At 50.6% G+C, this 24,962-nt stretch overlaps 1 protein-coding gene across 1 annotated transcript in view; it reads left to right on the top strand.

Annotated features, from left to right (window-relative positions):
• Positions 1-24,962, top strand: part of VAV2 (vav guanine nucleotide exchange factor 2) — a 121,618-nt gene that overhangs the window by 57,355 nt on the left and 39,301 nt on the right. The window contains exon 3 of the mRNA XM_009287041.1: positions 12,394-12,452. Within this exon, the coding sequence (XP_009285316.1) occupies positions 12,394-12,452 (59 nt within the window). The remainder of the gene's footprint in view (positions 1-12,393; positions 12,453-24,962) is intronic.

The raw sequence follows: 24,962 nt of genomic DNA, 5'->3' as shown, positions 1-24,962 counted from the left end.
TATTATAATGAAGGCAGTTCACTTCAGGACACCTTAAAAGTAGGTTTTGTTGCCAAGTTGGCCAGATATACATCTACCTTGCCAGGTTGTCAAATAACTCATCCCATACACAATAGAACCCAGGTGCTCTGGTTATGGTCTAGAGGGTCCAGAGAATAGGGAATAGGGACTTCAAGCAACACAGCCTCAAATAATAAGTAACACAGCGACCTATACATAATGCTACCATAGGGGCTAACTTGTTGGAATCAAAATGTTCTTATAGTTGATTATTTCACAACCTAAAGATTCAGTAAAACTTAAGATAACCTTCAACACAGGGCTGTCCTAGAGTCTAAGATGCATCAGTGGGAAGTTGTCTGTGTTGGGAATATTAGTAATGTTGCATGTGTACTTGCTTACAAAAATCGACGGCACGTGTTTATCTGTGTGACAACCACCCTTGTAGTACAACGTCGTGCATCTTGTCCGAACATGGGGAGGGCTGTGCAGCAAGGAGACACATCGGGGAAGCCTGCTCTCTGCCATTCGGGACGCTGGGTTAGATTTTGAGAGAGAAGGGCTGTCCTGGCCTTGTGTGCCCCCCCCGGGTACACCCAGCCAGCAACTCTTTTTTCCTTTCTTCTTTAAAGGCTGATTGATTCCTCTTAGGTGCTTTCGGGGTAAGCTAATGGCAGAGCTCTCCAGTCGATGTGTCTTCGCTGTCGTGCCTGGCTGGGGAAGGGGAACGTGCAGCCATGCCCAGCACCCTGCCTCCCCGCCACGCAGCTCTCGGCTCCATCCTCTGCTGCTCAGCTCTTGGCATCTTTCCAGGTTCGTTAGGGATCCACTGCGATGTTAATTGGGGGCAGAGGGAAGGAGCCAGCTTGGCCGGACGGAGTGGAGAGCCGTGTTGGGGTGCGGAGGCGAGGAGCTGCGGCGCGTGCCGGTGCCATGCTGGGAGTGGAGAGCCGTGTTGGGGTGCGGAGGTGAGGAGCTGCGGCGCGTGCCGGTGCCGTGCCGGTGCCGATGGAGCCGACGCAGCCGGCCGGGGAGGTTCGCCCGGTGGCTGTGCGCTTACCTGAGTGTCTGCTCCAGGGACCTGAACCAAACTCCTGCTTTAGCCCCTGTGCGCTGTGCGCTTACCTGAGTGTCTGCTCCAGGGACCTGAACCAAACTCCTGCAGTTTGTTTGTGGTCCCTCCCCCCCCCCCCCATTTCCAGGAAAGCACAGTTCCCTGGCTTCATTGCCTTTGTTTCCAAAAGGACACACTTTTGTAGCTAGCTGTTGTAAATATTACAAAGCTATGCAATGAACCCTCTCCAGTTACACGCTGCATTTTATCTAAGGAGGTGGTTTTGTAATATCCTTCATCTGGAGGAAAGCAGCCAGCCCTCAGCTCCAACTCCCCGTGCTCAGGCGTTTCTGGGAATCCTCCTTGTCTCTGAGCATCCATCAGGAGGATGCTGAAATCCCAGCTGCAATAAAAATGAAGCTCTTAGTTCCTTCTCCCCGCTGGCTCCCTTTGCCCAAATATATTCCATTATTGCTCTAAGCAAAGGCAAAATTTGACTGGCTTGTGCTTCACAGGTCAGCAAAGCCAGTGTATGCTGGGATGCGCTGGGATTGCATGAGAAACGAGGGGTCATGGGGCTGGGCAAAGCTGGGGAGGTGATGCAGCACCCCTGGGCCGTGGTGGTACCTTGGAGCCCCAGGGCTCCAAGTACCTTCTCCATGGGGAGGTACTTCCAGAGGGAGAGAAGTACAAGGACAGCTCTCCAGAAGGCCCTGTGAGTCACAGAGATGTGCAAGTATGTGAATAAAATTAAAATCTCAGGATCAACGTGTGCAAAACGTTGCATCCTTCTCCTTCACCTTCTGAAACCTAAGACAGGACAATTCCTCTGTTAAAAATCAGTCTGGGATGGATCTCCTGCGGTCTGTCCCATAGACGTGTTTGCCATCTTTGACAACCGAAGAACGTGCTTTCTGCCTTTCGTACGTGGAGTGCCATGGAGAGACAGAGCATCCAGCCAGCCTGGCGTTTAATCACACGTCCCTCGGATCCTTGGTTTCAGTCTCATGTGCTGCTGCACACTGGTGCCGAAATAGTTTAGCTTAATATTTAATTAATGCTGTTCCATATCATGAAGAAATGTGAGATTGGCTGGTGTTACCTTAAACTGCACAGTTGTGGCAGAGGCGAATGACTCATTTCCAAATTCGCGTTCAGAGGTGCTAACAAGCTTTTCCCATAAATAGTTTTTGGATATCAAGGCTTTTCATTTTACTTGCTTTCTTATGCTAGTGCTTAACAGTTGCCTTATTTCCTGTTATTTGCAAGTTCTGTGCAAATTGATGGGGCCAAGCTGAGCCAGGGAAAGCAGTGGAGATGCAGGGAGGCATTTTGTGGGAGGAGGAGGTGTGCATGGCCACTCACCCCTGCACCTCCTGCCGAGCACTTGATTTTTTTCTGTTTAGAGGCAGTACTGGCTGTTGGAGGGCTAGATGTGCACGGCAGTTCCCAGAGGTCCTGGGGACCCTCTCGTAGTCCGCTGCCACGGGCAAGCTTATCGTTCGACCCATCCTTAGCCAGGACCTTTGCAATAGCACCGGGTCGCTTTTGCTCGGTCCCGGTGCTGGACGCATAAAGATGCAATTTCACTGTCTCTTGTTACCTTCTCCTGTCTGGCAGAGATGCTTGCAGAGGCAGCATCTCTCTGAGCCCTCGTATAGGGTAGGCTTGTCCTTGCCCTGGAGTAGGGAGCAGGGAACGGCTGTCCCCAGGCAGGAGAGAAGCACGCAGCAGCTCGCAGGCAGCTGGGTGTGTTTGCAGCAGGCACAGCTCATCCGTGCCCTGTAAATCCCCGCTGTTTACAGGAAACCAGTTGCTTCATTTCACCCAGAGCTTCCTCCGGGCCATGCCCTTGCCTTGGCTTCGTTTCTGCGCTGCCTCCAAGCCCAGGGTGTCTGTGTCACGCAGCGTGGTGGCACCTACCATGCTGTTGAGTTTGCTGCAAATGAGTGGCTTTGCTGAGTGTAGCCCTCTCTGTCCTCTCACCCTGTGCCCTGAACTCTTATCAGCACCCATGGGTGCTGCTGAGCTCTCCCTAAGGGCTGAGCTTGCTGCTTCGATTGTTTTGGGGCCATCAAAGGAAATCTCTATTCCCATGTTCAGCTGGAGGCACTTTCTCAGTTCATGTCTGTTGGCTTTGGTGTTAGCTCACTTGAGAAACTGCTTGGGTTCCGCGTCCCCCCCCCCAGCTTTTAAAGTCCCATCAAAGCCAGCTCCTCGCTCTAGTCATTGCCAGGCTATCAAATAGTGACAGTAAAAGTAACCGAACGAGACAGCAGCTCAGTATCCGTGTCACAGGAGAGAGGCCATTAAGTAGCAGAATAAGTATTTATTGCTGTTGTATTAAGAAACTCGGCAGCATAAAGAAAGCACTGTAGTTTCAGGGCATTAATTTCTGTGCTTGGGAGTTGTGGGCGGTGTGGGGCACGGCACAGCGAGACCGCGGTCGGGCTTGCTTGCAGCTCTCCGTGCTTCTGCGTTTTGGGTTGCTTTGCTTCTGCCCTCTCTTGTCTTTGTATGGTCTCCGTGTCCCGGGGAAGCAAGGAGCCCTGCTCTGCCTTGGTCCTGGCTCAGCGTGTTTGCTGTGGGATGGGGACATCCGTCTCACGAAGGAGCACAGATGCCTCCTTACGCACAGACATCAGGGCTTAGGGTCCCCTAAGAGATGTGTGACAATGTTCCCTCCACTACTCAGCTGCTCTGCAATAGAAAAAGACAGATTGGTGCCTTAAATATGGGAGAGGGGGTGTGTACATCTGGGAAGCTTATGATGGTGTGATATAGCGCAGAGCTTTTCTACCAGTAGCTGTAAATCCATCCCAGTTACTCTTTTCTCCTCCTTGTCAGGGGACGTTGCTGGTTTTGCAATGACTGCCCGCTGTTGTAAGGCTACACGATAGCAGACAATATGCCGGCCCCAAAGAGCTCAAAATAAACGTGTTAGAATGATACAAGTCCTGTTCCTACTGGAAATCAGCAGAGGCTTTGCCAGTGACTTAATATTTGCATCCCCGACACGTAACGTGGCCAAATCATGGGTTTAATGCTAAATAATGCTGGGTTTAATAACCCTGTTTTAAAAAGATCAGCCAAACGCATGCGGTGTAATGGCAGCGGTGCTTGGAGCAGCACATTACAGCTAATGGGCTCCGTGGCGCAGCGCTGCTCTGGAGGCGGGGGAGCTGCCCGTAGCCCTGGAACATCCCGAGTTGTCAGAGCCCTGATACAGGCAGAGTCCCGGCTATAAATCAGAGCAGCTGATGGGAGTGGTGGTGATTTTACAGCAGCTGAGGATCAGGTCCAGAAACTCCCTTTCCTTTCTCTTCCCAGGGTCCTGTTTCTCTCTTCTTTTCTAATGTAATTGATCGTCTGTGATTGACCTGTAGATGGAGGTTGCTCCATGGAGAGCTGCTGGCAGTGCCCGCGGCACCATGGGGAGCACGGGAGCCAGGAGAAAAATCTGCTTCTCCCCTTTGCTCCTTCTCTGCTCCCGCATTGCCCCTTTCCCCCTCTTGAAGCCTCGGGGACGGTGAGGGGGGTTAAAGGCGTTGAGCTTACTTACACTCTTATTATACAGAAGTGTAATCCAGTGCTTATCAAATATGGATTTGTGAGGGTCCCCTGAGGACATGGCAGCCACAGATTGCAACTGCAAAGGGTTTCTGGTTTGGGACATGGCTGCTCTGGGCTCCCTCGCCAGCGTGGCGAGGCTCACCCCTGCCCCGTGCCACCGGCGGGGCTCGGTGCCGGGGCCCTGGGGAGCAGAGCCGTGGGCATGGGAAATGCTGCTGGTGCCCAAATGCTGCTGGACTGCCAGGCTGGCTGGGAATGCACTTTAGACCTTTTTAGTCAGATCTGTAATATTTGCTACACGTACTCCGGCTTTTCGTTGGTAAATGTTCCAGCGAAGGCATCCTTGCTGGGGAGTCACTCCCTCCCCAGCTGCCTCGTAAGGAAATAATGCAAAACTTTGGTGCGTGTTCCTCGTGCTTTCTCAAAGGATTGTTTGGTTTTGATAAAGATGCTCTCGCCTGGAAAGTGCATCTCTGATGATGGGCTCTCGTTAGAGGGGTTAACCTCATTATCTTGAGAGGTGTAATCGCTCGTCCCTGTAGCGCAGCAGGGACACCCCTGACACGGGCACTCTGAACTGTGGCTAAGGACAATCTCTGTCAGATGTTCACTTGAGATTATTTTAACCCTTTGCTACTTCCACGACCAAGGATCCCTTTAGAAAAGGAAGGAACGTGTACGTCTAGCCTTCCTTGCTGAATTTGAGAAGCAAAATCTGGCTTGTACCTGGCTTTCCTGCGTCCAGTTTGCAGATTGGAAGTCCAGCCCAGCAGTCCAGCCCCGATGAAGCACGTGGTCCTAGCATCCCTGGCCAGCTCTCCACCGAGCCACTCTTTGGGCTTTAGGATGATATTTGCTACTTCCTTGAGAACATGATGTGCACACACATCTTTGAGGCCAAGGGATCGTCAAACCCAGAGGGGTGCTGGAAGCTGGGCAGTTTTGTTGTTCCCCACCTGCTCTGGCAAATGGGTTTTGCTTTACATTTCTGGTTCTTCCATCTCCTGTGATTGATGGGTGCTCTAAAGCTCATTTGCAGCTCCATAACAACGTCACCAGTTGCCGATATTTCAATAAATCACGGGAGTGGCAGTCAAGGATCCCTGGAAATGGGTATTTGTTGAAGGAGGGAAGAGGCTTTACCATACCTCCATCGCGGAGTTCCCCATCTGTTGCGTGGTCCTTGTAGTGAAATATGGTTGAGAAGCCTGCCGCGGACACACCGGCATGGGAGGACTTCCCTGGCTTTGATTTACAATCCTTATCAAATATGTATCAGCTGAAATCTGCTCAGCTGGCGCCTCTCCAAACACTGCATGCCAGCAAACACCGCTCTTCCCCGGCATGTTGCCTTTCCGCCTGGCACAAGTGGGAATGGGAGGCAAAGCCATGGCATCCCTGGGCGAGGGGAGAGGAGCCGCAGGGGAAACGGTTCAGGCAGGCACATCCGACCTGGAAAGGCACAATCCAATTGTCCAAATGGATTATTGTTTAATAGCCCTCGTCCTCAGCAGCCAGCTGGGTGGATGAAATCCAACTGAGAGGAGAGCGCCCTGGGTGTGGGAAAAATCAAACTGATTGATCCCATAACGGGGCTCTGCCCGCCCTTCGCATCCTAAGGAAATAAATCACCGCAGTCTGATTTCCTCCTGCCTGGCTCCGGGGCTGCTGCTCTCCTGCCGTAGCCATGCACAGCGATGCTCTTCTCGGGTACCGGGTTGTATCAGGAGATGTTGATTTAAGGAATTCCCAGCAACATCTGTGGGATGCTCGAGAGGCAGCAGCCCCAGCTGCGCGGTGTCCGGGGAGAGGGCTGGAAGGCAGCTGTAGGTTTAACGTGTGCTGCACACGTGCTATAAGGTCTTGCAGGTTTATGCATTAGGCAACAGCGCACACGGAGCACGAATAATTGATCCAGAGTGAGCAGGTTGTGGTTTGTGTTGGCTCTCACGCTCAGGTCTCGGCCGCGCTGACTTTCCAGGGCTGGTCTAGGTATGAATATGGGAGAGGCGTACGCAAACGGAGGAGATGGGAGGCTGAAAACTGCTGGTGACTCTTTGGTTTGCAAATACCCGATCCTGGTTGTGCGCAGCCTGGTGCGTGTGTGCGGCTGGGTGGAAAGCGCTGGGAGATGCCCCAGGTGGGCAGAGATGCTCCTCAGCAGGTGGAGAAGAGCAAACACGAGCTGACCGGCCACCTCGCCACCCACGGCCATGGGCACCAGTGCAACAGTGGGAGAAAATGCAGGGTTCTCCAGCACCTCAAATGGGAGGCAACTGGGGCAAATCCTGCTTGCTCTTTTGGCTTCTTTTATTTTAGCAGCCTTGTCCCTGGGACTCTTCGTATCAGTGTTTTTACTATTGGATGCCATTATCCAACTCTGAAATAATTTAGCCAGCTCGTCTCTGAATTTGGGGTCAGGTTTCTACCCCCACAGAGGCTGGGGATGTTTGGATTTGTTTTTGCCCTTCAGGACTTCAGGGGCAAACGAGATAATTACTCCGTGTAATCTCAGGCTCTGAAACCACCTTCCCCCCCAGAAGAGTATGTGCAGAAGTGGCAGCATCGAGGTCTCTGCCCAGACTTATCACTGCTGTGCAGGGCTCCTGATTTGCTTAGAAGTAAATATTTGCTTGTTCTGAGGACGCACGACCTTGCTGGGGCTCGGCATGGGCTGTGAGCCTGGCAGCAACCCCTGCAGCTCGCTCGGGCTCTGCAGGCACGCTCATGGAGCGCAGAGAGCTGGGGAGCTCCTCATACGCAAAGTGTGCTCCAGCCCGGCGGGGTCGCCTTGTTTTTTCAAATAAGGAGAGAGTTTATTTGAGCGTTTTCTAGATGCACAGAGATACCATCGGCAATAAACAATGCTGGAGGAAATAGAAGAGCAGTAAGCGTAATAATTTATTTTTTGTTTCGCTTTAGTTTATTTTTAAATCTATAATTCCTAAAAGAAAGTGTTGGTAGTAAGGAAGAAGAGAAGTGGTGGATTTCATATGGGCTTTGGGTTTTGGTTTTTTTTTTTTCTTTTCCAAAATCCCATTTCTTTACTCAGCTGGGTTTCTTGCAAAGTGACCAGTGAGGAACTGTGAGGAACCCAGTTTGAGACTTGATTTTTTTTTTTCTTTCCCTTTTCCCAAGAAGTGCAGAACTTGGTGCCTTTTTAAGTCAGGGTCTCCACGAGACCTCTGATGCTCAGCCTCTGAAATCACGTGCATGGCCCTTGTGCTCCGTTTCTGGTTCTGTTGGTCTCGTCAGCAGTGATCTCATCCCGTGCCGCGTGCTGGTCGGTAAATGATCAGCTGGGTGACGGGATTTAGCGCGTGTCTAAAAATACAAGGCAAACTGGAACGTCAGGAATGCGAAGGGCATCCCTCACCTTGCACGGTGAAACCACCAGAAATTTCCCACTAGCCTTTTGCAGGTCAACTGTAGAGAAAGTCTTATCTGTACATCACCTGCACTGCATTCCTTTATAGCTCCGTTTCTGGCATCTTATTGTCAGCGGGATGTTATGCATAGCTTTATGGTAACGTTTGCATGCTGAATGCAGTTTTCTTGGAGGAAATAGCATTGAGAAATGGGTGAAGAAGTAATAATAATCTGCCTAAGCCCCCGTTGTTTAAGCCCACAGCCCTCCTTCTCCCGGAAGACAAACACACAGATAAAAGTATAGTTTTCCCAAGCAACGCGTTCAAATGATTTTGCTAACCCTCTCGTCTGCCGGTGCTGAGCAGGGTGCTTTCCCCCCAGGATGTCGCTGCCTCGGGATGGGGCCGGGAGAGCCCCCAGCGCTGCCCCAGCTGGTGCGGTGGCACGGCACTCGGGTGTGATGCGGTTTTGGTCATCGTAGCCTTTTGGAGTGCGGTTCAAGGGACCAGCACATTTGGAAGCTATTGCTCACAGCTCCCCGTGAGCTCCAGGAGCACTTCCAGGATGCAGCAGCCTCATTTCTACTAGATTCCTAGTTTTGAGCAGCGGGTTAGTTTTAAGAGGGGAAACCCAAAGGTCTGAGCTTATGAAATAATCAGCGTAAATCTGAAGGGAACTGGTACCCCCCGGCAAGAAATCTTTTTTGGTTGTACCATCTGCCTTGGGAAGCAGAGCGTCTGCGTTTCCAGCCTGCCATAAAAGAAAGGGGAGGTATAAATAACCAGTGAACTACAATTCCACCTAGTGTCATATCTGCATTAGTTGTACTAACGTGTCCTCGTGTTGCAGAAGCAATGAAAAGCCTCAGATGAGATCAGGGGCCCCTCGTGCCAACTGCTGCGTGGGCGCGTAACAACGCGGATCCTGCCTGGCCTAATAGAAAACGATAGCCGGGAGTGGCAGGAAATATTACTGGGTTTCTCTGCAAGTAAGAAGCTGCTTTACAGGGAAAATGAGACACAGTTTAGCAAACACTTAAGGATTGACTTACTTTTAAGAATGTTGTTTAATCCTGTTGAAATTGAGAGGATTACTTACGCTTAAACGCCTGCTTAAGCACTTCCCTGGCTGGGGGCTGGCAGGCTGGAGCACAGGAGCTGTGAGAGCAGCTGGGGTTGCGCTTGGCTTTTCTTGCTCTTGGCTACTGCCTTAGTGGGAGTTGTTGTTGGAAAAATACTCCCCGATACGGGGACAGTTACAGTCTTGCTTTCGGAGATGCCAAGCTTCGTGGAGGCTCTTTGTACCTGATCCCTCAAAGGGAGTCGCTTTGCTTACGTACCTGAGCATCGATTTGGGAGCCTAAGCGTAGGCAAGCGCGTCTGTGCACGCTGGCTCGTTGCTGGAACCAGGTCCCGGGCTTTGATGTGCCAGGATGTTCAGCACTTGGGGCTTTTCATAAAAGAACAAAGCAAAAATTGTTGGCGTGGAGAACAGTGCGCTTTTCTCTTAAATTTCCCTGGAAGTCAAACCCTGCGGTATAACTGTCTGATTCATAAACTGATTTTTGTACTTTATAAGTCTAATAATAGACCGCAGAAGAGACTCATTCAATCAGTCTAGGACTTCCCTTGGACTATATTAAGCCCTGTAGAGCGGGGCTGGGGGCTGCCAGCTGCCTTTCCAGCCTCTGTGCCCCGTTTGGGCTCGGCGTTTGCAGGTACCACTTGCCGGCAGCAATGTTCTGCCTTGACGAGTCCTGGAGCCTTTCATGGGTGCTAATGAACCCAGTCCCACCTCCTCTCCCAAACTGGGGAGAATTTTAGAGGCAGGAGACTGCATCACAGAGAGATTTCACAGCATGCCCAGAGTGGTCTTTTAAGTTGCTGACAATTTTGGGTGTAAGACCTGATTTCTTTGACTCCCGGTTATGTTTTAACCTGCTTTCTCCTGTTGCTGTTCATGTCATTTCTACAGGCAAAGCCAACTTTATTTAAAAATGCAGCTTGAAATGACAGTGTGCACTTGAGAGTGCTGGGAGGGACATGGTTCGTATGGAGCATGGAGCTCGCAGGCAGGGTTGCCTTCTCCTTCCAAGGGGGCTCAGCCCCTTTCGCTTTCCCCAGAGCAGGTTTGCTCATTGAAGCCTGACATTAGCAGAAGCCACGTCTTTGCTTGACGCTCCTCAAAGCCAGAGCAAATGAGACACCAGCCAGAGATAGGGGTGTGAGAGGGACTCGGAGAGCCAGGCTTGCTTAACACCTCCCCGAAATGGAGGTGGGAATCTCACCGGCTGGCGCTGGCAGCTTGCAGCTCGCTGGCAGGAGAGCACATGGCTGAAGGACCTTTTCCAGAAGGGACCAACCTTTCTCCGTGCTGCTTTTTTGTTAGATTACAGTAAAATGGGGAACTTAACTGCATTAACGTTCGTGGCACTAAATTTCTGCTTGAGAAAGTTCACAGTTTCTCTTCTAGTTGCACAGTAATTATGGTCTGTAGTCAGTGGCTCCAGGGCATCCCTGTAAAACCAGGCATGCCAAGGGTGGTGGTCTGGTACCTATCCAGATGGGCTCTCAAGAGTGAGAAATAAGCCAAAATATACTCATGACAGCAGTAGCAAAAGCAATGCTTTGCCTAATTAAAAAAATTTCCTTATCCACGTCCTCTGCTTAGAGGGAACTTTCAGGGGCAACACCTTAAAAAAAAAGATGTGGAAGGCTGCTTTGGTAAAGCCCTTTTTTGCTGGAAGCATTGCGTAGGGGCAGTAAAGCGTCCGAGGTGCGAGGAAAATTCCGTCGTGCTCTGGAGCTCCTTTCTGTGTTGAACTCCCATTAGTGACATTTTATACCAGGGAGAAACTTGGCCACGTTTTGACATTCACAGAGTCTCGTTGGCCTTGTTGAATAATTCAGCACCTCTGTTCTCCGTGTGAAAGTCAACCGCTAAATGCCAAACTGTGGCAGCTCCTTTGTTGCTGCCCCGGCTTCGGGTCCATGCATGTGGCACTGGAGGCTGCCAGCCGGGCTGGAATTCATGGCAATGGTAAGAGAAAACAGTCCTGGAGCAATTAGAGGGATGAAGATCACAAAAGTGCGGACAAGACAGAGTTTGGAGCAGGATGCCTGGGATCTGCCGCAGCAGGAGGAGCTCAGGCTCCAGGGCAGTCCCGGGGAGCTGCGTGCGTGCATCCCCTGAAACGAGCCTGGTGCTTGCGTGCCTCTCGCAGAGGGAAGGATTTGCATCAGGATCCTTGATGCAACTCTGGCTGACGTTCTGGGATAATACCGTGGGAGGGAGGGAGGCTTTGAGTACCAACAGCAGCCCCAGGGGAGAAGTCAGGCGCTTACTCGCGTAGGGCATGCGCTCCCCTGGGTGACTGATCCGAAGGTGGCTTAGCAAGCCAAGGAAGCATCCCTCAGCGGGGGCAGCACGCAGTCCCTAAAGAAAGCAGCTCTAACGGGTGCCTGACGGCTGGGTTGGGTGCAGGGCGGCTCCAGACAGGCACAGCCCCCGCGATGGTCGGGTTTGTACGCCTGGAGGAGAGCAGGGGGCCCTGGACAGCAGGGACCGCTCAAAAAGTCCTTTATCTGTGTCCTGGACGCAGGCTTCTCTATTCATTCCAGTGGATGGGAAACCAGTCCAAAAATAATAGGTTTGTTTTTTCAATCTAGCTTTGAAATGATGAATATGAGCAAGAGTAAAACATGTTTTATATCTATAAGGGACTAAAACCATTCTTTGTCTTCACTGAAAATTCTGCATAGCAATTAAAACTGCCATCAGAAATGGGAGTTTTCAGAAAAAGCTGGTGGCTTTACTGTTCCCGATTGTGATGCTGATGAAAATATTTTGTTGTTGAATCACTTCTGGCTGTTTTCTGCCAGAAAAGGGCGACAGTTTGCATGCACCTCTGACAAACTGATGATGCATCTTTATTGAAATGCAAGAAGTCAAAACCATTCAGTCTTGGCAAGTTTGCCTCAATAAGGTCATTTTGTGTGGGGAGAGACGAAAGGAGTTATAAACCTTTTGTAATAAAATACAAAGTAAGAGGGTTTTTTCAATGGTTCTGAGTGTTGCACAAAACCTATTGGAGCAGGTCTGGATGTATTATATGCGCGGCAGGATGGAGTTTCCTCGGATGACGCTGTTGAATGGATATCTCTGTAGCTGAGGGTTAAATGTCTTTTGTGCTCAGTGGTAAAACCAAAAGCGGTGTTTGCACCGATATTGTCCTCCAAGCCCTGATGGTGACGTACTGTGACACTGATGGGGGGACTGGAGTGCATCCATTTCAGTGGGTGTTCAGGTCCAAATACCGGGCTGTGGGTCCTTGAGTTCCCACCAAACCTTCGTCTGTCTTCAGTAAGCACACCAGCATCTTTTTCTCTCATTTCCAGGTGATCTCTGCAGTATCCAGACTCTCCTTCCACAGTATTGCTCAAACCAAAGGAATTAGGTAAGAGCCTTTCAATATGATGCTTTGAATAATGTTTCTCTGTCTCCCTATCCATATTCCTAGTATTTAATCACATCAGACTCATGAATCACATCAATATGGTTGGGATATATTAGGGTTAAACAGACATCAAGGATGCCTTTGGGATGTAGGCAGGGTACTTGTAAAAGCACCTCACCAGCTGCTCAGGAATAGTTTACAAATAAAATAAGTGAAAATGTAACAAGTTGTGTGCAGTATGCCTGCTGGGGAGGGTAGCAGGGTGGGTTTTAGTGTCTCTCGCTGGAGGTTTTGCTCAGGTCCCATCTGCAGGAGCTGTGCAGCTGAGGACCGGGACCCCAGGAAAGCCAGCGATGCCCGTCCCTTTTGCCCTGCCCGCGGAGCTGTGGTGTCACCCCGCCGTCCCCACCCCTCACCTGCCCTGCTCCCCGGTCTGTGCAGAAGCACCCAGGTGGCCTTTCGGTCACTGACAGCTGGGAAATTTCTTCCTGGCTTTGACAAAGGCACATTAGTGCGGAGTGGGTAATGGGGGTTAATCAGTAACCTGACCCTGGCACCCAGGGTGGGCTGCCCTGCTGGCGGGGCTCCTCCTCCTCTGCTAATTGAAGGAGCAAGGGAGAAGGAATTAAAAACAGCAGACAACCCTATTAAGCAGAGCTGTTATCCTGGTCTTTGTTCGATTCCCTGCAAAATTGGTTTGCAATTGGTTTTCTTGTTAGTGTGCATTTTTATTATTAATCCGGCAACATCTTCTCATTAGGACCACAGATATAACTGGGAAGAGTTCTCAGCCTAAAGCACCTTTCCTCCTTTTTCTGTTTTTTTCGGGTTGTGGGTTTTTTCCCCAGCTATAGAACACATTCGCTTCTCTTTGCAGAACGTGTCTTGCTGCTGTTCTGGTCAGGGTGTAGCATGGCATTGGTCTGCGGCTGCATTCCGGGGCCAGCCACAGCCAGGGTGTGGGAACGTGGGCTGGATGGGGCCCCTGCTTTACTTCTAGCCCTGCTGCCCGTGCCCACCACCCCACCCCCCGATTTCCACTGTTTGAACTTATTTTCACTGCCTTAACTGCACTGATATTGCTGGAGGGGAACAGCTTTTCACGTGTGGAGCCTTCCCATCTGTTAAACGCAAATCTGACAGATCCCACCAGGACTGGAGGGAGATTCAGGGGGCGAAGGTTTGAGGAATAAAGATGTGCTGTACGTTAAGGACTATTTATTATTAAGGATGGCCCTGAGTCCTGGAGAAGCCTGCAGCGATTATTATTTTAAGGGAGAAGAACATCCAAGGCATTTGGAGGCAGGGAGTAATGGGGGAACCCACGTGCATAAGCTGCAGTGCCTTTGCAAAGGCTGGGTTTAAAGTCTCAGGGCATCGCTGGAAGAGGATGCAATGCATTACCCCGGCAAAGCCCTTCCCGAGGCAGGGAGGTCCTGGTGTCAGTTCAGAAGATGAATGAGCTGGCCGTCCTCTGGGAAGGCTTTGGCTGAATCACTGTTGTTTCTGTTGAGGTCTCCTGCTGCCGGGGCTGGGCGGGCTGGGCGATAGCTGGGAGCCAGGAGCAGGGAGGCTTTGCTATTCTTGTGGATATGCGGCTTTTTCGCATTCATTTTACAACAAGCATTTACGGTTCCCGCTAAAATCCCTTATCTTGGAAGCCTTTGGCACCATAATCACACAGGAATAGCACAGAGCTTAGTGGGTCTTTGCTTCTAACTCTGTTTTCCTGCATGTTAACCCTGCTCCTCCTCCCCATTGCCAGCTCTGCGAGAACAGAAGATGCTATTGCTCCGTTAGCTGGAAAATACCCCCCCAGGGGTGTCCCTTCCCATCACCGCTGTCCCCTGCAGGCAGAGAGCCCTTGCTTTGTCCATTGCTGCACATTTTTTCCTTTTAATTAGATGATTTCTTGCTACACCATCACAAAAGCCTCAATGACAGAAACTAATCTCAGATGAATTAATTTAGTCTGGGGGAACCAGCCGCAGCTCTGGCTCCCCGAAGGGACTGGCCACGTCAGCCACCGCTGCCCCTCAGCTTACTGGGGTCCCCACCGATGATCGGGGTCCCTACCCTTCCCTCCCCCAGTGAAGATGCTGCCATTGAAATAAATGGGAAAAGTTTTGTTGGCTTAGGCACGGTGCTTAAAAACATGGTAAATACAGTGCAATTAGGATGGTATTGGATTGTATGGTCTTCAAGCCCCGTAGCATGAATGTGGATCTGCTCCAACCCCTGTTTTGGGGTCTAAGACTTCAGGATCACACAAATTAAGAATGAAATAAATCCCCAAGCCTATTACTCGTCCTTAAGTAAGTTTCATGACATGTAGGGTAGAAAAATAAAAATCAATCTTGTATGCTATTCAGTGAAAAAAAAAAGTCTGTCTAATAATCTCTGGATACATAAAACTTGCCAGAGAAACCCTGTTTCACCAAGTAAATCAGATAGCTATCAGGATAGCTATGTTGAGATGACAGAGTGTTTCTTGCAAGGAACAAGCTACAAGGAGCAAAACATGGCAAAAAATGATCTTGAATGCAATGTTTTGTTTGCAGCCCACTGCTAAGGCTGGGCTTAATCTATTGCAGCTGTAGCTACAGCCCGTGCTGCATCTTTCCTCCTCCTGCTCTGTTCTAGTCCCAGTTGCAGGTTTCAGAAGTTCTGCAGAAAACAATGTCACCCTCCAGCACGGTGCATCGCTGACTTCCCTCCTAGCAGGCGACGGTCTCTAATGATTGCAAAAACAGATTTCTCCCTTGCACGAGGCTGTTTGTGCAAACAGCACAGACGACGTTTCCCCGCTAATTAAAGAAGCATGTAGTTGCAAGGACCACCGCACCGCACTGGGTTATTTTTTGGATAGTGCCCCGTGCATAGGAAGACCCTCGATGATAGAAGGTTTATTGGTGCCTCCTAGGAAAAGGCACATTTTCTGTCTTTAATTTAAGGCATTCAGAGGAAAGATGGTTTTGTGGATTAAGACATGCGCTGAAGGGAAAGCGGATGTGTGAAACTACGTTGGGATCTTGGCTCTGCCCCAGGTGCCGTGCATGACCCTGGGCAAATCCCTCAGTTTTGTATGTCTTTTTTTCCCCTCTCAGAAAGGAGGTGAGAAATGCCTTTGTTCACCTGGCTTGTTGGAGACGAGACCTGCCTGCTCGCGTGGGCGCAGGCAGCCTTCGGCAGCGCTGCCTTTTGATCTCGTTTGGGAGCCCAGGTTCTGCAGTAATGTGATAATACCCTTTTGCTGGGGTTGTCATCCGTGCATCGTTTTACAGGGCTGTACGTGGGGACAAAGAAAAGATCCTCGTTGTGCAGCATTGCCCATCAGCTGAGGAGAGGAGATTTTTTTTTTTTTTAATTGTTACTTTTTCTTATCCTCTCCTCCATCTGTCTGGAGGACTGTCAGCAGTCGCAGTGAGAAGTTACCACCGTGTTCCTTGCCCGTGCGTGGCTGCCTCTGAACAAGGAGCCTTTATTTTACAGCCAGGACGCCAGGAGTTTCCACGCCAGACCTGACTCGCGGCCCGTTAAGTCCATTACCCCGTTCCTCACGGTGGCTGGCACTGAGCTTCCACGTCAGGTGGGAGGATTTTGAAGCAGACAGGAGCAGCGTGGTCGTACAGGGGTATTGTGCAAAGGTTCTCCTGTGCATGAGTTTTCATTCCCTTTCCAAGTTTTCTCGAGCAAACTCAGCTCTCCGGAGGACAACAGGACTTCTTGCTGCAGGTCCCAATAAGCCAGGATTTTTTTTCTTAAAGCTTTTTTTTTTCCCTTAAGACTTTCTTGCTGCAGCCCTGGCTCTTCTCCATTGCCCGTGGTACATCCCAGCGTCCTCTCGGCTCCGGCCGTCATCCACCTCGTGCGAGTGAGCTCCACCGGCTGAATGTGAGCTGTGAGCAGAGGGGGCATGTGTTTTTTCATCTCCCCAAGATACATGTTTTTCCTGGAAGCAGAGTTTTGCAAGCAAAGCAGGACGTTAAGGAATATTGGCTCATGCTGCCTGCATGCATTTTTAATGTGTGCACAATGAAACCATCTGAAAATGGGAAGGAGTTAGCATGTTCAAAGGCCTTTTACTGAGGTCCTTAATCTAAGTAAACCCTTTGTATATGAACTGAACCTCTCAGTGACTTTCTTCGGAAGGCACTGCAGTTAATAAAATAGATTTAAAAACGTTTGCAAATGGGGAGGAGGGTCGAATCCTATTTGTCAAGAGGAGGTTTTCTCCTGCGGGAGCAGTGGCGGTGCTTTGGCCGGGCGGTGAAGGGAAGGAGAAGGGGATGGTTGTGTTTTCCCCATCCTGGGGGCCAAGGCAGGACCCCCTCGGGTTGGTGGCCGGCCCAAGCTTGTTGGAAGAATAAGTGACATTAGTTTCACCTCCAGGCAAACACAGTGAGGCCAGCCCATCGCCCTGGGCTGAGGTCTACCTTGCATTTAAACAAATAAATAAATAGAAGCCAAAATGCTGATTCTCTTGGCGTTTAACCTCTGCACATCGCATGCCCTGAGGTGACAGAGCAGATTTGCTGCCAGTGGAGGGCAAGCCCTTGGCTGGGAGCTGCCTGTGGCTGGTTTGATCTGGGCGAGAGGTGGCGGGCGCTGTGGATGCCTGCGAGTACATTAGGAGCTGGGAGTTGCTGTTTTGCTTAAAGGAGGCTGGACACGTCAGTAGAGGAGAGGAACCCTCCTGGCTCTCCAAGGGATGGGCTGGCACCGGTCCTGTCGCTCACCTGAGCCCCTGGGTGCCCTCCGCCCCCCTGCAGAGCCGGTGCCGAGCGGGTGTCAGGGACAGGGTGCAGGTAGGCACCCTGTCGAGTGCAGACCACTGTCCAGGCCATCGTGTCTCCATTTTGCCCATCTCTACAATGCAGACGGTGAGTTGGGAGGAGAGAAGCTCAACACTGGGATTAGCCCAGGTTGCAGCCGCCTCCAGTCAAGTTCAAGGCAGCTAAATGAGCTGTACTAGCATCTTCCCATCAGTGGGGATTTAACCCAGAGGAGACTTTCCTACCACCCTGCTTTGCCTGCAAACCCCGTGCCTTGCTGACGAGGTTCAGTATTGCTCAGCTTTGCCCAGGTAAACTGTTAAAACAGACTGACGTGCTCAAAATGAAGTTTGCAGCGTTATCATCCCTGGAGTTTCTGTACTTAACAGCTTGCCAATAATATCAGGATGTGTGTGGGGGTGAAAGGGAGGAGGGATGGGAAGGGAGAGTCACAAGCATCCCGCCTGCGCCGTTCACGGGGTTGTAGTATTACCATTCCGAGCGAGCAGTGTTCCTCAGCGCAGCGGTGCCCGCCCTGCCTGCCTGCCTGCAGGAGAGGGGGCAGAGGGGGGGCAAACGGAGCTGGATCTGCGTGGGCAGCCTTGAGCCCCTGCCCTGCAAAATGTGCATGTCTCTGCTCCCAGTGTGTGTCATTCACTGGTCAGCTGTGTTTGATCCAGAAACTCCTCCGCACTTCATCCAGCCGGTTCAGAATTAAACCTAGAGTTTTGTCCACGTTTCATGACTTTAATCCATTTCCCCGTCTGCCTGAGCCCCACTACGGTGTGGGAGTACCCTTATGTTTGCAGTGAGGGTGACCTTGTGGAGGACACTTTGTGATCCAGCCAGGAAAACCCACTTCTTTGCAAGAGATGGGATGGCACAAGCCCTAGCGTAGCTGATCAAGGAAACGTTCCCCTTGCTGTCCTGGAGGAGAGAAGGGAGATAAGGGGAAATCTTTTATGGAATTTGTAAGGATTCTCCAGCATGATGGAGGCTTCAGGCCGATCAGATTTGATCTCTGCTCCCCCTGCCCCTGGGGATGGTAGCTCAACACAGGAGACAGATCCAGCCATGTGTGAAAATGGCAAGCAATTAAAGTTGCTAACGATTAAGTCCTCAAGTGTCTTCGGGTGAGGAGGTAGTTATGGGACCTCTTCTCCTGTAAGGTTAGTTTTACAAGGACTGTTTTATTCATTGCCAGTGCACTCTCTAATTGCACTCTGCCCATTATTTTTTTTACTGCCGTTGTGTATCCATTGTACCCACTTTAAGTGTTGCTATAAAATAGATGGAGAAGGCTGTGGAAAGAATCCGTGTCTGGAAACACGTACGGTTGCTGTGCAGCGCTTTCCTGTGCTCCAGGGAGTCTGGAACTGGGACCAGTCCTGGGACTGACCACCACTCCTGACCAGCACAACTCCAGAGGTTCAGCCGCAGACCTCGCGAGCGGGGGGTCGAGTGGAGATGGTTTCCCGTGACATGGACAAACCTTCTTTAGGAGTGATCCTGCTTCTTCCTTTGTCAATAAGCAGGATCTTTGGCTAAAAGCAGTTCCTTTCCAGCTAAAAACGTTTTTAACACATTTATTTTGGCAAGTATGTATCCTCACAGACTTGCTCCTAAGAGAGTCTGAAAAATATCATTGACATATTTTCCTGTGCGGCTGCTTTGTAGGCTTGGGAGATGCTGAGGTCACCCCATAAGCATCTGCTAATAAAAGCAAAGGCAGTTTTTCTCGCCCCCTCCCCACCAGCAGCTTTGCATAATGAAGATACAGTTCTGATGTGCACAGCTCTGCTTAATAGTCACATTTTGGGGTGCACCTGCCTTGTCATTGTTCACCGACTTTGGCCGTGTAGTGCTTCCCTCGGGGCTCCTTCTTGTATCACCGGCCACCCTCGCACCATCTCACCTTTGGGTCAGTGCATAGGTTGACAATGAAAGGTGCTGGAAAGGTCTCTCTGAAATACAGTCCTCGCCCCAGGTACGGAGAAGGGCTTCAGGCTTGGCTGGTCCAAAACGGGGGGCTTGGAGGTGGGGGGCTCCCAGCACTGGGAGACAGGGGGGCTCAGGGCTGCCGTGGGCTGTGCCTGGAGAGAGGTGTACTCAGGTGCTCCGGGACAAACCACGTCTCTTTGCACCCCACCGGAGAGGGGGAAGCACGTGTCTTTTTATTCCTTGTGGATCACAGAAAGTGCTGCTCAGCCCAGGTGGTCTGTTTAGATCTGGTTTACGTTGCACAGTAGGACCCCGCTTGGCTGGGACGTGCTGGTGGTGCTTTCGTGCAAACAGCCAGCAGTGCTGGTGCTGGTCTGGAAGCAGGCAGAAATATATATTTAGGTAGGTATTTGTTTTTATTGGCATGTGTTTCATAGGACTACAGCTGCTCAGGTACAGCAGAGAAACTGCTGCTCGGACTGCTAAAAGATTTCCTTGTGCTGCTTTGCTGCAAGTTAAAACCAGGGAAGTTTCAAGGTTTTTGTTTTAACAGAGTGTTTTCCCGAGTTGGGCAATTGCAGAGCCTTGTGTGGGGATGTTGTTAAATACCGTGGGGCGCGTCCCGGGTCTTTACGTCCTGGCTGTGGTTTATTTTTATGCTCCCCGGGTGATCGGTGCCATCTGCCCAGAGTGAACGTGCCCTGAGCTTGGGTGAGTTGCACTGGCTTGCCGGGGCGAGGGCTCTGGCCGTCTCCCCCCGTGGTGGGTGCAAACCCCCTGCCGCGGTGCTGGGCTCGGCAGGGCACTGCTGCAGTTTCAAACCGGTGTCTGAGCTGCAAGAGCATCTTTCCTCCTCCCCGACCTGCTGCCTGCGTGTTCCTGGTGGAACCAGGGCCATGGGGACGTCCCACCGGGAAGGAGGGATGTCCCTGCTCACTACACTTGCCATTGATTTTCAGCCACGGCGTTTTCAAATCTGGTTTTCTTCTGAGTCAGAGACCTGGGCCAAATCGTTTCCTAGTGATTGGTTGCACTGTTACCCCAGAGGGTGTTTTTTTTCCCCCCCTTTCTTTTTGAGAAAGATGTTTCTGGATTCCCCTTTTGATTTTATCCATCTGTTATCATCAACGTGGAACTGAAGTGAGGAGAAAATCATACCGCTTTCTTGAGTGAAGCATTGGTACACGAGAACTTTTAAAAAATGCGATAATGTGTTGAAACATAAAATTATACAAGCTGTTATTTTCTTGTCTCATAGACTCCAGAAATACTTGGTTCAGATTTGAGCTAAAGATAAAGCAGGGCATGCAGCTAACCCTTGGGCACTGTTCAGTGTAGTGTGCTAAATGCTGTAAGTGCTCTTCTGCAAAATCATCATCTTTGTGCTATCTGATGATGTAGCTTGCTGTTTCCCCACTGAATTTCTATCAGAATTAATCTTGTGAGAATTTTTGCAAATTCCAGACCACAAATAAAAGCAAATGATAATTTTTCGGAGGACGTATCTAAAATTTGGCACAGCATGAGGTGCTTCTTTCCAGAGATGAGTAATGTAACACAATAGTATGATTTTAATTAAATTCAGCAGCTTTTGGTATGCTCCGATGTGTCTTGTTCTGCAGGGATAAAATTGATTCCATTCTGCTTTATAAAAATGGCTCTTGGGCTTTCGTAGCGTGGTTTTCATCCATCTCGCAGCACTTCACCAAAATCATTCCCTGACGCTTGTTCCCATTTCACAGATGGGAACCAAAGCTCAGAGGTGCTGCCCGGGTCGAGAGCGGGGCTGGAGACGCAGCTCCGGGTCACCCCTTTGCTCGCCCCTGGTCAGCTCACAGCCACCTCTTGGTACATCAGTAAATTAAATACTGCTTTAATCTGCCTAATCCCACTGAAGCCGATGACGAATGCATTTTCAGTTGCGTGTAAATGTTTTGCAAAACCACATGGTTTTCTTTGGACGACTCCAGGAGTGCTGCGCTCATGAAGGCATGACGGCGTGCCCAGGGGACCGGCGGCGGCTCCGGGATGCCAGAACTGATGGCTGATGGGGAACCCATGGGGACGGGGTGATCCCATGCTCAGGGAGTGGCTTGCTATCCTGGAGAAAAAGAGGAGTTAAAAAAAAGGGCGGAAGGTTGGAGCTATCAAAATGACGTGCTACAAACAGCCGAGGTCTGAGCACTTCCCCTGGAGAAATATATTTTGGGATTGAAGCAGCATTAAACCGCAGCAGTGGGACAGACGGACTCATCTGGAAGCACAGGGGCTGAAGCCGGCTGCTAACCCCCCACCCAAACTTGCACGGAAAGCACAGCCTGAAATCCAAAATCTTCATGAAATCGCAGACTCCCGTGGGTTTTCTTTGTGTTGCCACGATGCTTTCTTCAAAACGGAGCTGTCGGAGGATCTGTACACCCAGCCATGGGTTTCGTGAGTTACTGCAAGGCGTAATTACGGTGTGTAGGTACCATGCTATGGAAATGTTTTTCTGCCAGATCCTGAGCCAGGAAGACTCGGCACAGCCCCATCCATCCCAGCAGAGCTGTAGAAGCTCCTTTGCAGCAGCTTGAGGCTCTGGTCCTTCCCATTTAGGAAGAAATCCCTCGCAGCAGGGGCGGCAGATGGGAGCAGCTCAGCTTTCACAGGTGTCACGTACTCTGCCGGCCTTTTAGAACACTGAAGTGTGATCGCTGGACTTAAGAAACGAGGGGAGATTGGCACGCTGGCGTTGGGAGGCTGGAGTCCCGCTCCCGGTAAGGGATGAGCCACCTCCTTTAGTCTCCTGTGGGTGTTTGCGCAAGTCATGAAAACTTCCTTGCAGGTCTGCCTGACAGATGATCTCCACCGAGAGTGGCCTCGGATGGGAACAGCTCCTTGGGATGGAGGGCAGTGAGTGGGACATTTCCACCCTGCTTGTTTCTCACCAGGCTTTCTGTTCCCAGGGCTGGTGTTTTGACCCCAGGAAACCAGAACGGAGACAGGGAAAATAGAAAATAAATCATGCCGGGTCCTCCCTGCTCTGTCACACGTGGATTTGAGGCTAAGATGCTACTGTACAAAACTATCAGACTAAAGCTGACCCATCCCTGACCCTCTGTATTCTCTGTGACGGTACTGCAGAGGTGAACAGCTGGCTTCAGTTGCTAGGGCAAGGCACCCAGATGCTGAAATACATTCATAAATAAATAAATCTTCCTGCTTATTGCTGTTAGAATTGCAGCCTACCTGGCTCTTCCCATTAAATAATTCAGAGGAGGGAGCAGCCAGGCAGTGCATCGAGCTGCGCCTTCTCCCCACAGAGAGGATTACTGCAGGGGAGCGTGCGGGGGCGGCTGATGAGGATACAGCATCGGATGGATCGTGGGGTAACCCGAGTGACCGCTGAGAGCAAGGGAGGGGTTTCGCATTAGGTGCCTCGTGAAATATTAATTGATTATTGCCCTGTGTGGTGTAGTCTGGCTGCAGACTGCTCCTGCCTTTCCTTGTGAGAGTGCGTTGCGTTTGCAGGGCGCTGTGTGCTGTGCATGTGCAAGCTCTCCAACCCAGAAAGTAGCCTAAATGTTTTGTAAGATCAAGGGGGTGCTTTGCATTGCATGTCGAGAACGATCATCTGCTGTAAGTCTTGTCCTCAAGAGAAGCTCACTCTAAACTCCATAACAAATTACTTGGTCTTTCCTTCTCTTTTAGGCTCTAAAACAAACCATCAGATCGATCCTACTTGCATTCTCTTCTTTGATCTCTGGAAGCGATGCTGTTGAATGCTGTGGGGTTTGTCTGTGAAGAATTCTACTCTGGGAGGTTTATTATCTCAAAGAGCCTGTTCCAGCAGTGTTTGATGTTGCTGGGGCTTTTGCTCTTCATCTGAGTGGGATCGGGCTTGCTGCAGCCCAGGCACGGGCTGGGAGGATAAATGGCTCAGCAGGTGGTTTTTCATGACGGTGGAGTAAAAACAAAGTCTGGTGCTTAACTAATGATATTAGAGACACTTTCAAATGAACTTAAATGAACTGGAATCTCTGCAAACCCGTTGGGTTTCAGTGGACACAAAATGCTTTACTCATTACTGTTGGGCATTCCCAGCTATAGCATTTAATACTGTGTGTGAAGTTGCGATGCACCTGGAGATCTTTAAGAATTTCCCACGGAATCAGTAGCTTTTAGACCCCTTGACTTCCAATGTTTCTGCTCTTTTTTAAAAAAATAATGACATACAAACTGGTCCCAAACACCGTGGTTGCTCTTGGGGAGCTCATGGCCGGAGAACGTGCAGCACCATCGCCCAGCCAGATGGATTTGCATCTCCCTGCATGGTTGGGGCCAAGCTGATAATCTGCACGAAGGTGTCTAAATGCAAGTCCTGTGCTGGACCTGGATGTGCACAAGGGAAACCCTGGTGAGAAACACTGGGTTAAAAGTTCACCCGGTTGGCTTTTCTTAGAGTCGCCTTGACGTGGATCTGGTGGGGCAAGAGCGAGGGCAGGGCTCTCCTCCCCCGGCCTCTTCCCCACCACATCAAATTGTTTCTGCAGCCAGCTCAAGTGGAAAACGTCGCCCCGAGCCAAGACGGGCCCGCGGTGGGGAGCCACGAAGGTGATCTGATGGGAAGCGGCAAAACCAGCAACACGGGGAATAACTGGTGGGACAGGGCTGGGGGGTGGGCAGTTCACACCACACCTCCTGCCAGCACCGCCCTGACCCCCCGGTGCCAGTGCGAGTCTGGGTAGGAAAGCGTTTAATATGTTTTTCTATAGCTGGCTGCTGGAGGTTCATCCTCATCGGCTCATTGCTGGAGGATTAATTTTTCCTGTGTTCAGCAAAGAAAAATAATGTAAATGGATATATAAGGGAACTTAAGCCAAAAGTAGGGAGATATTTTAAATAACGGCCATAATTAGTAGGGCTAAATTAAATTACGTTGTTGCACATAGGACTTTTGGGGAAGAGGAAGGACCGTTTGGGCGAGAGCTGCCCAAAGCCCATGGCACGGTCCCAGCCCCGGGTGACTCGTCCTGCAGTCTGGGGGCTGGCACCCTGTTTTGGAGAAGGGGAGAGGAGCTGCGGGGAGATGGCGGTTCTGCTCCCGCAGCGGCGACGTGGGGATACGGGGAGCCTCTCCAGGGCCACTTGTGGCATGGGCAGCTGGGGAGAGAGGCACGAACAAAGGGCAATCCCAAGGCTTTCTCCAAAAAGCCGTCCTTCAGCTCCAGATTTTAGATGGTCCATTTAGTAATCCTCTCCTTGGTGTGACTTTCCTTCTAATTGCATTCTGTGCATCCTTATTTAGCTATTAGCTGCTATTGCGGAGATACAGGTTATTAATTTCTCCCCTGCCCTGACTTTCGCTCCGGTGCTTTACCGACGGTCAAGGTGAAGCTGGGAGGGCTGGCAGAGCTGCTGTCTCCATGAAACTCTCATTAGAAAATATTTTTCTCTCTTTGCTGTCTCCTTGTCTTACATGGAGGGGTTTATCACAGGAACTGATTACACCTCAAGCCCAGATTTATGGCTGGAAATATGTGCTTGGTATTTTAATGGTTTTTATGGCTCTTTTACTTCTTTCTTTCTGGCATGGTGAGCACTGGAGAAGGAAATAGTCAGAGATTAAGAGCAGAAGATGCATGTAAAAGAAAGGAGGTCATGCCTTGTGGTGGATTTTTTTTTTTTTAATTATTATTTTAACAAGTGGTGTTTAAACAGAGGTCACCTCTGGTTTCTCCTTTCTTGCCGGAGCTGTGCGGGATGGCAGCCCTGCGGAGCGCCTGCCGTACCCCCTCGTCTGTCGGGGCTGAAG

Source organism: Aptenodytes forsteri, unplaced genomic scaffold, assembly GCF_000699145.1.
Source record: "Aptenodytes forsteri isolate BGI_AS27 unplaced genomic scaffold, ASM69914v1 Scaffold136, whole genome shotgun sequence".
Lineage (NCBI taxonomy): Eukaryota > Metazoa > Chordata > Aves > Sphenisciformes > Spheniscidae > Aptenodytes > Aptenodytes forsteri.
The sequence above is the reverse complement of the archived record's forward strand: the minus strand, read 5'-3'. Positions and strand labels throughout refer to the sequence as shown.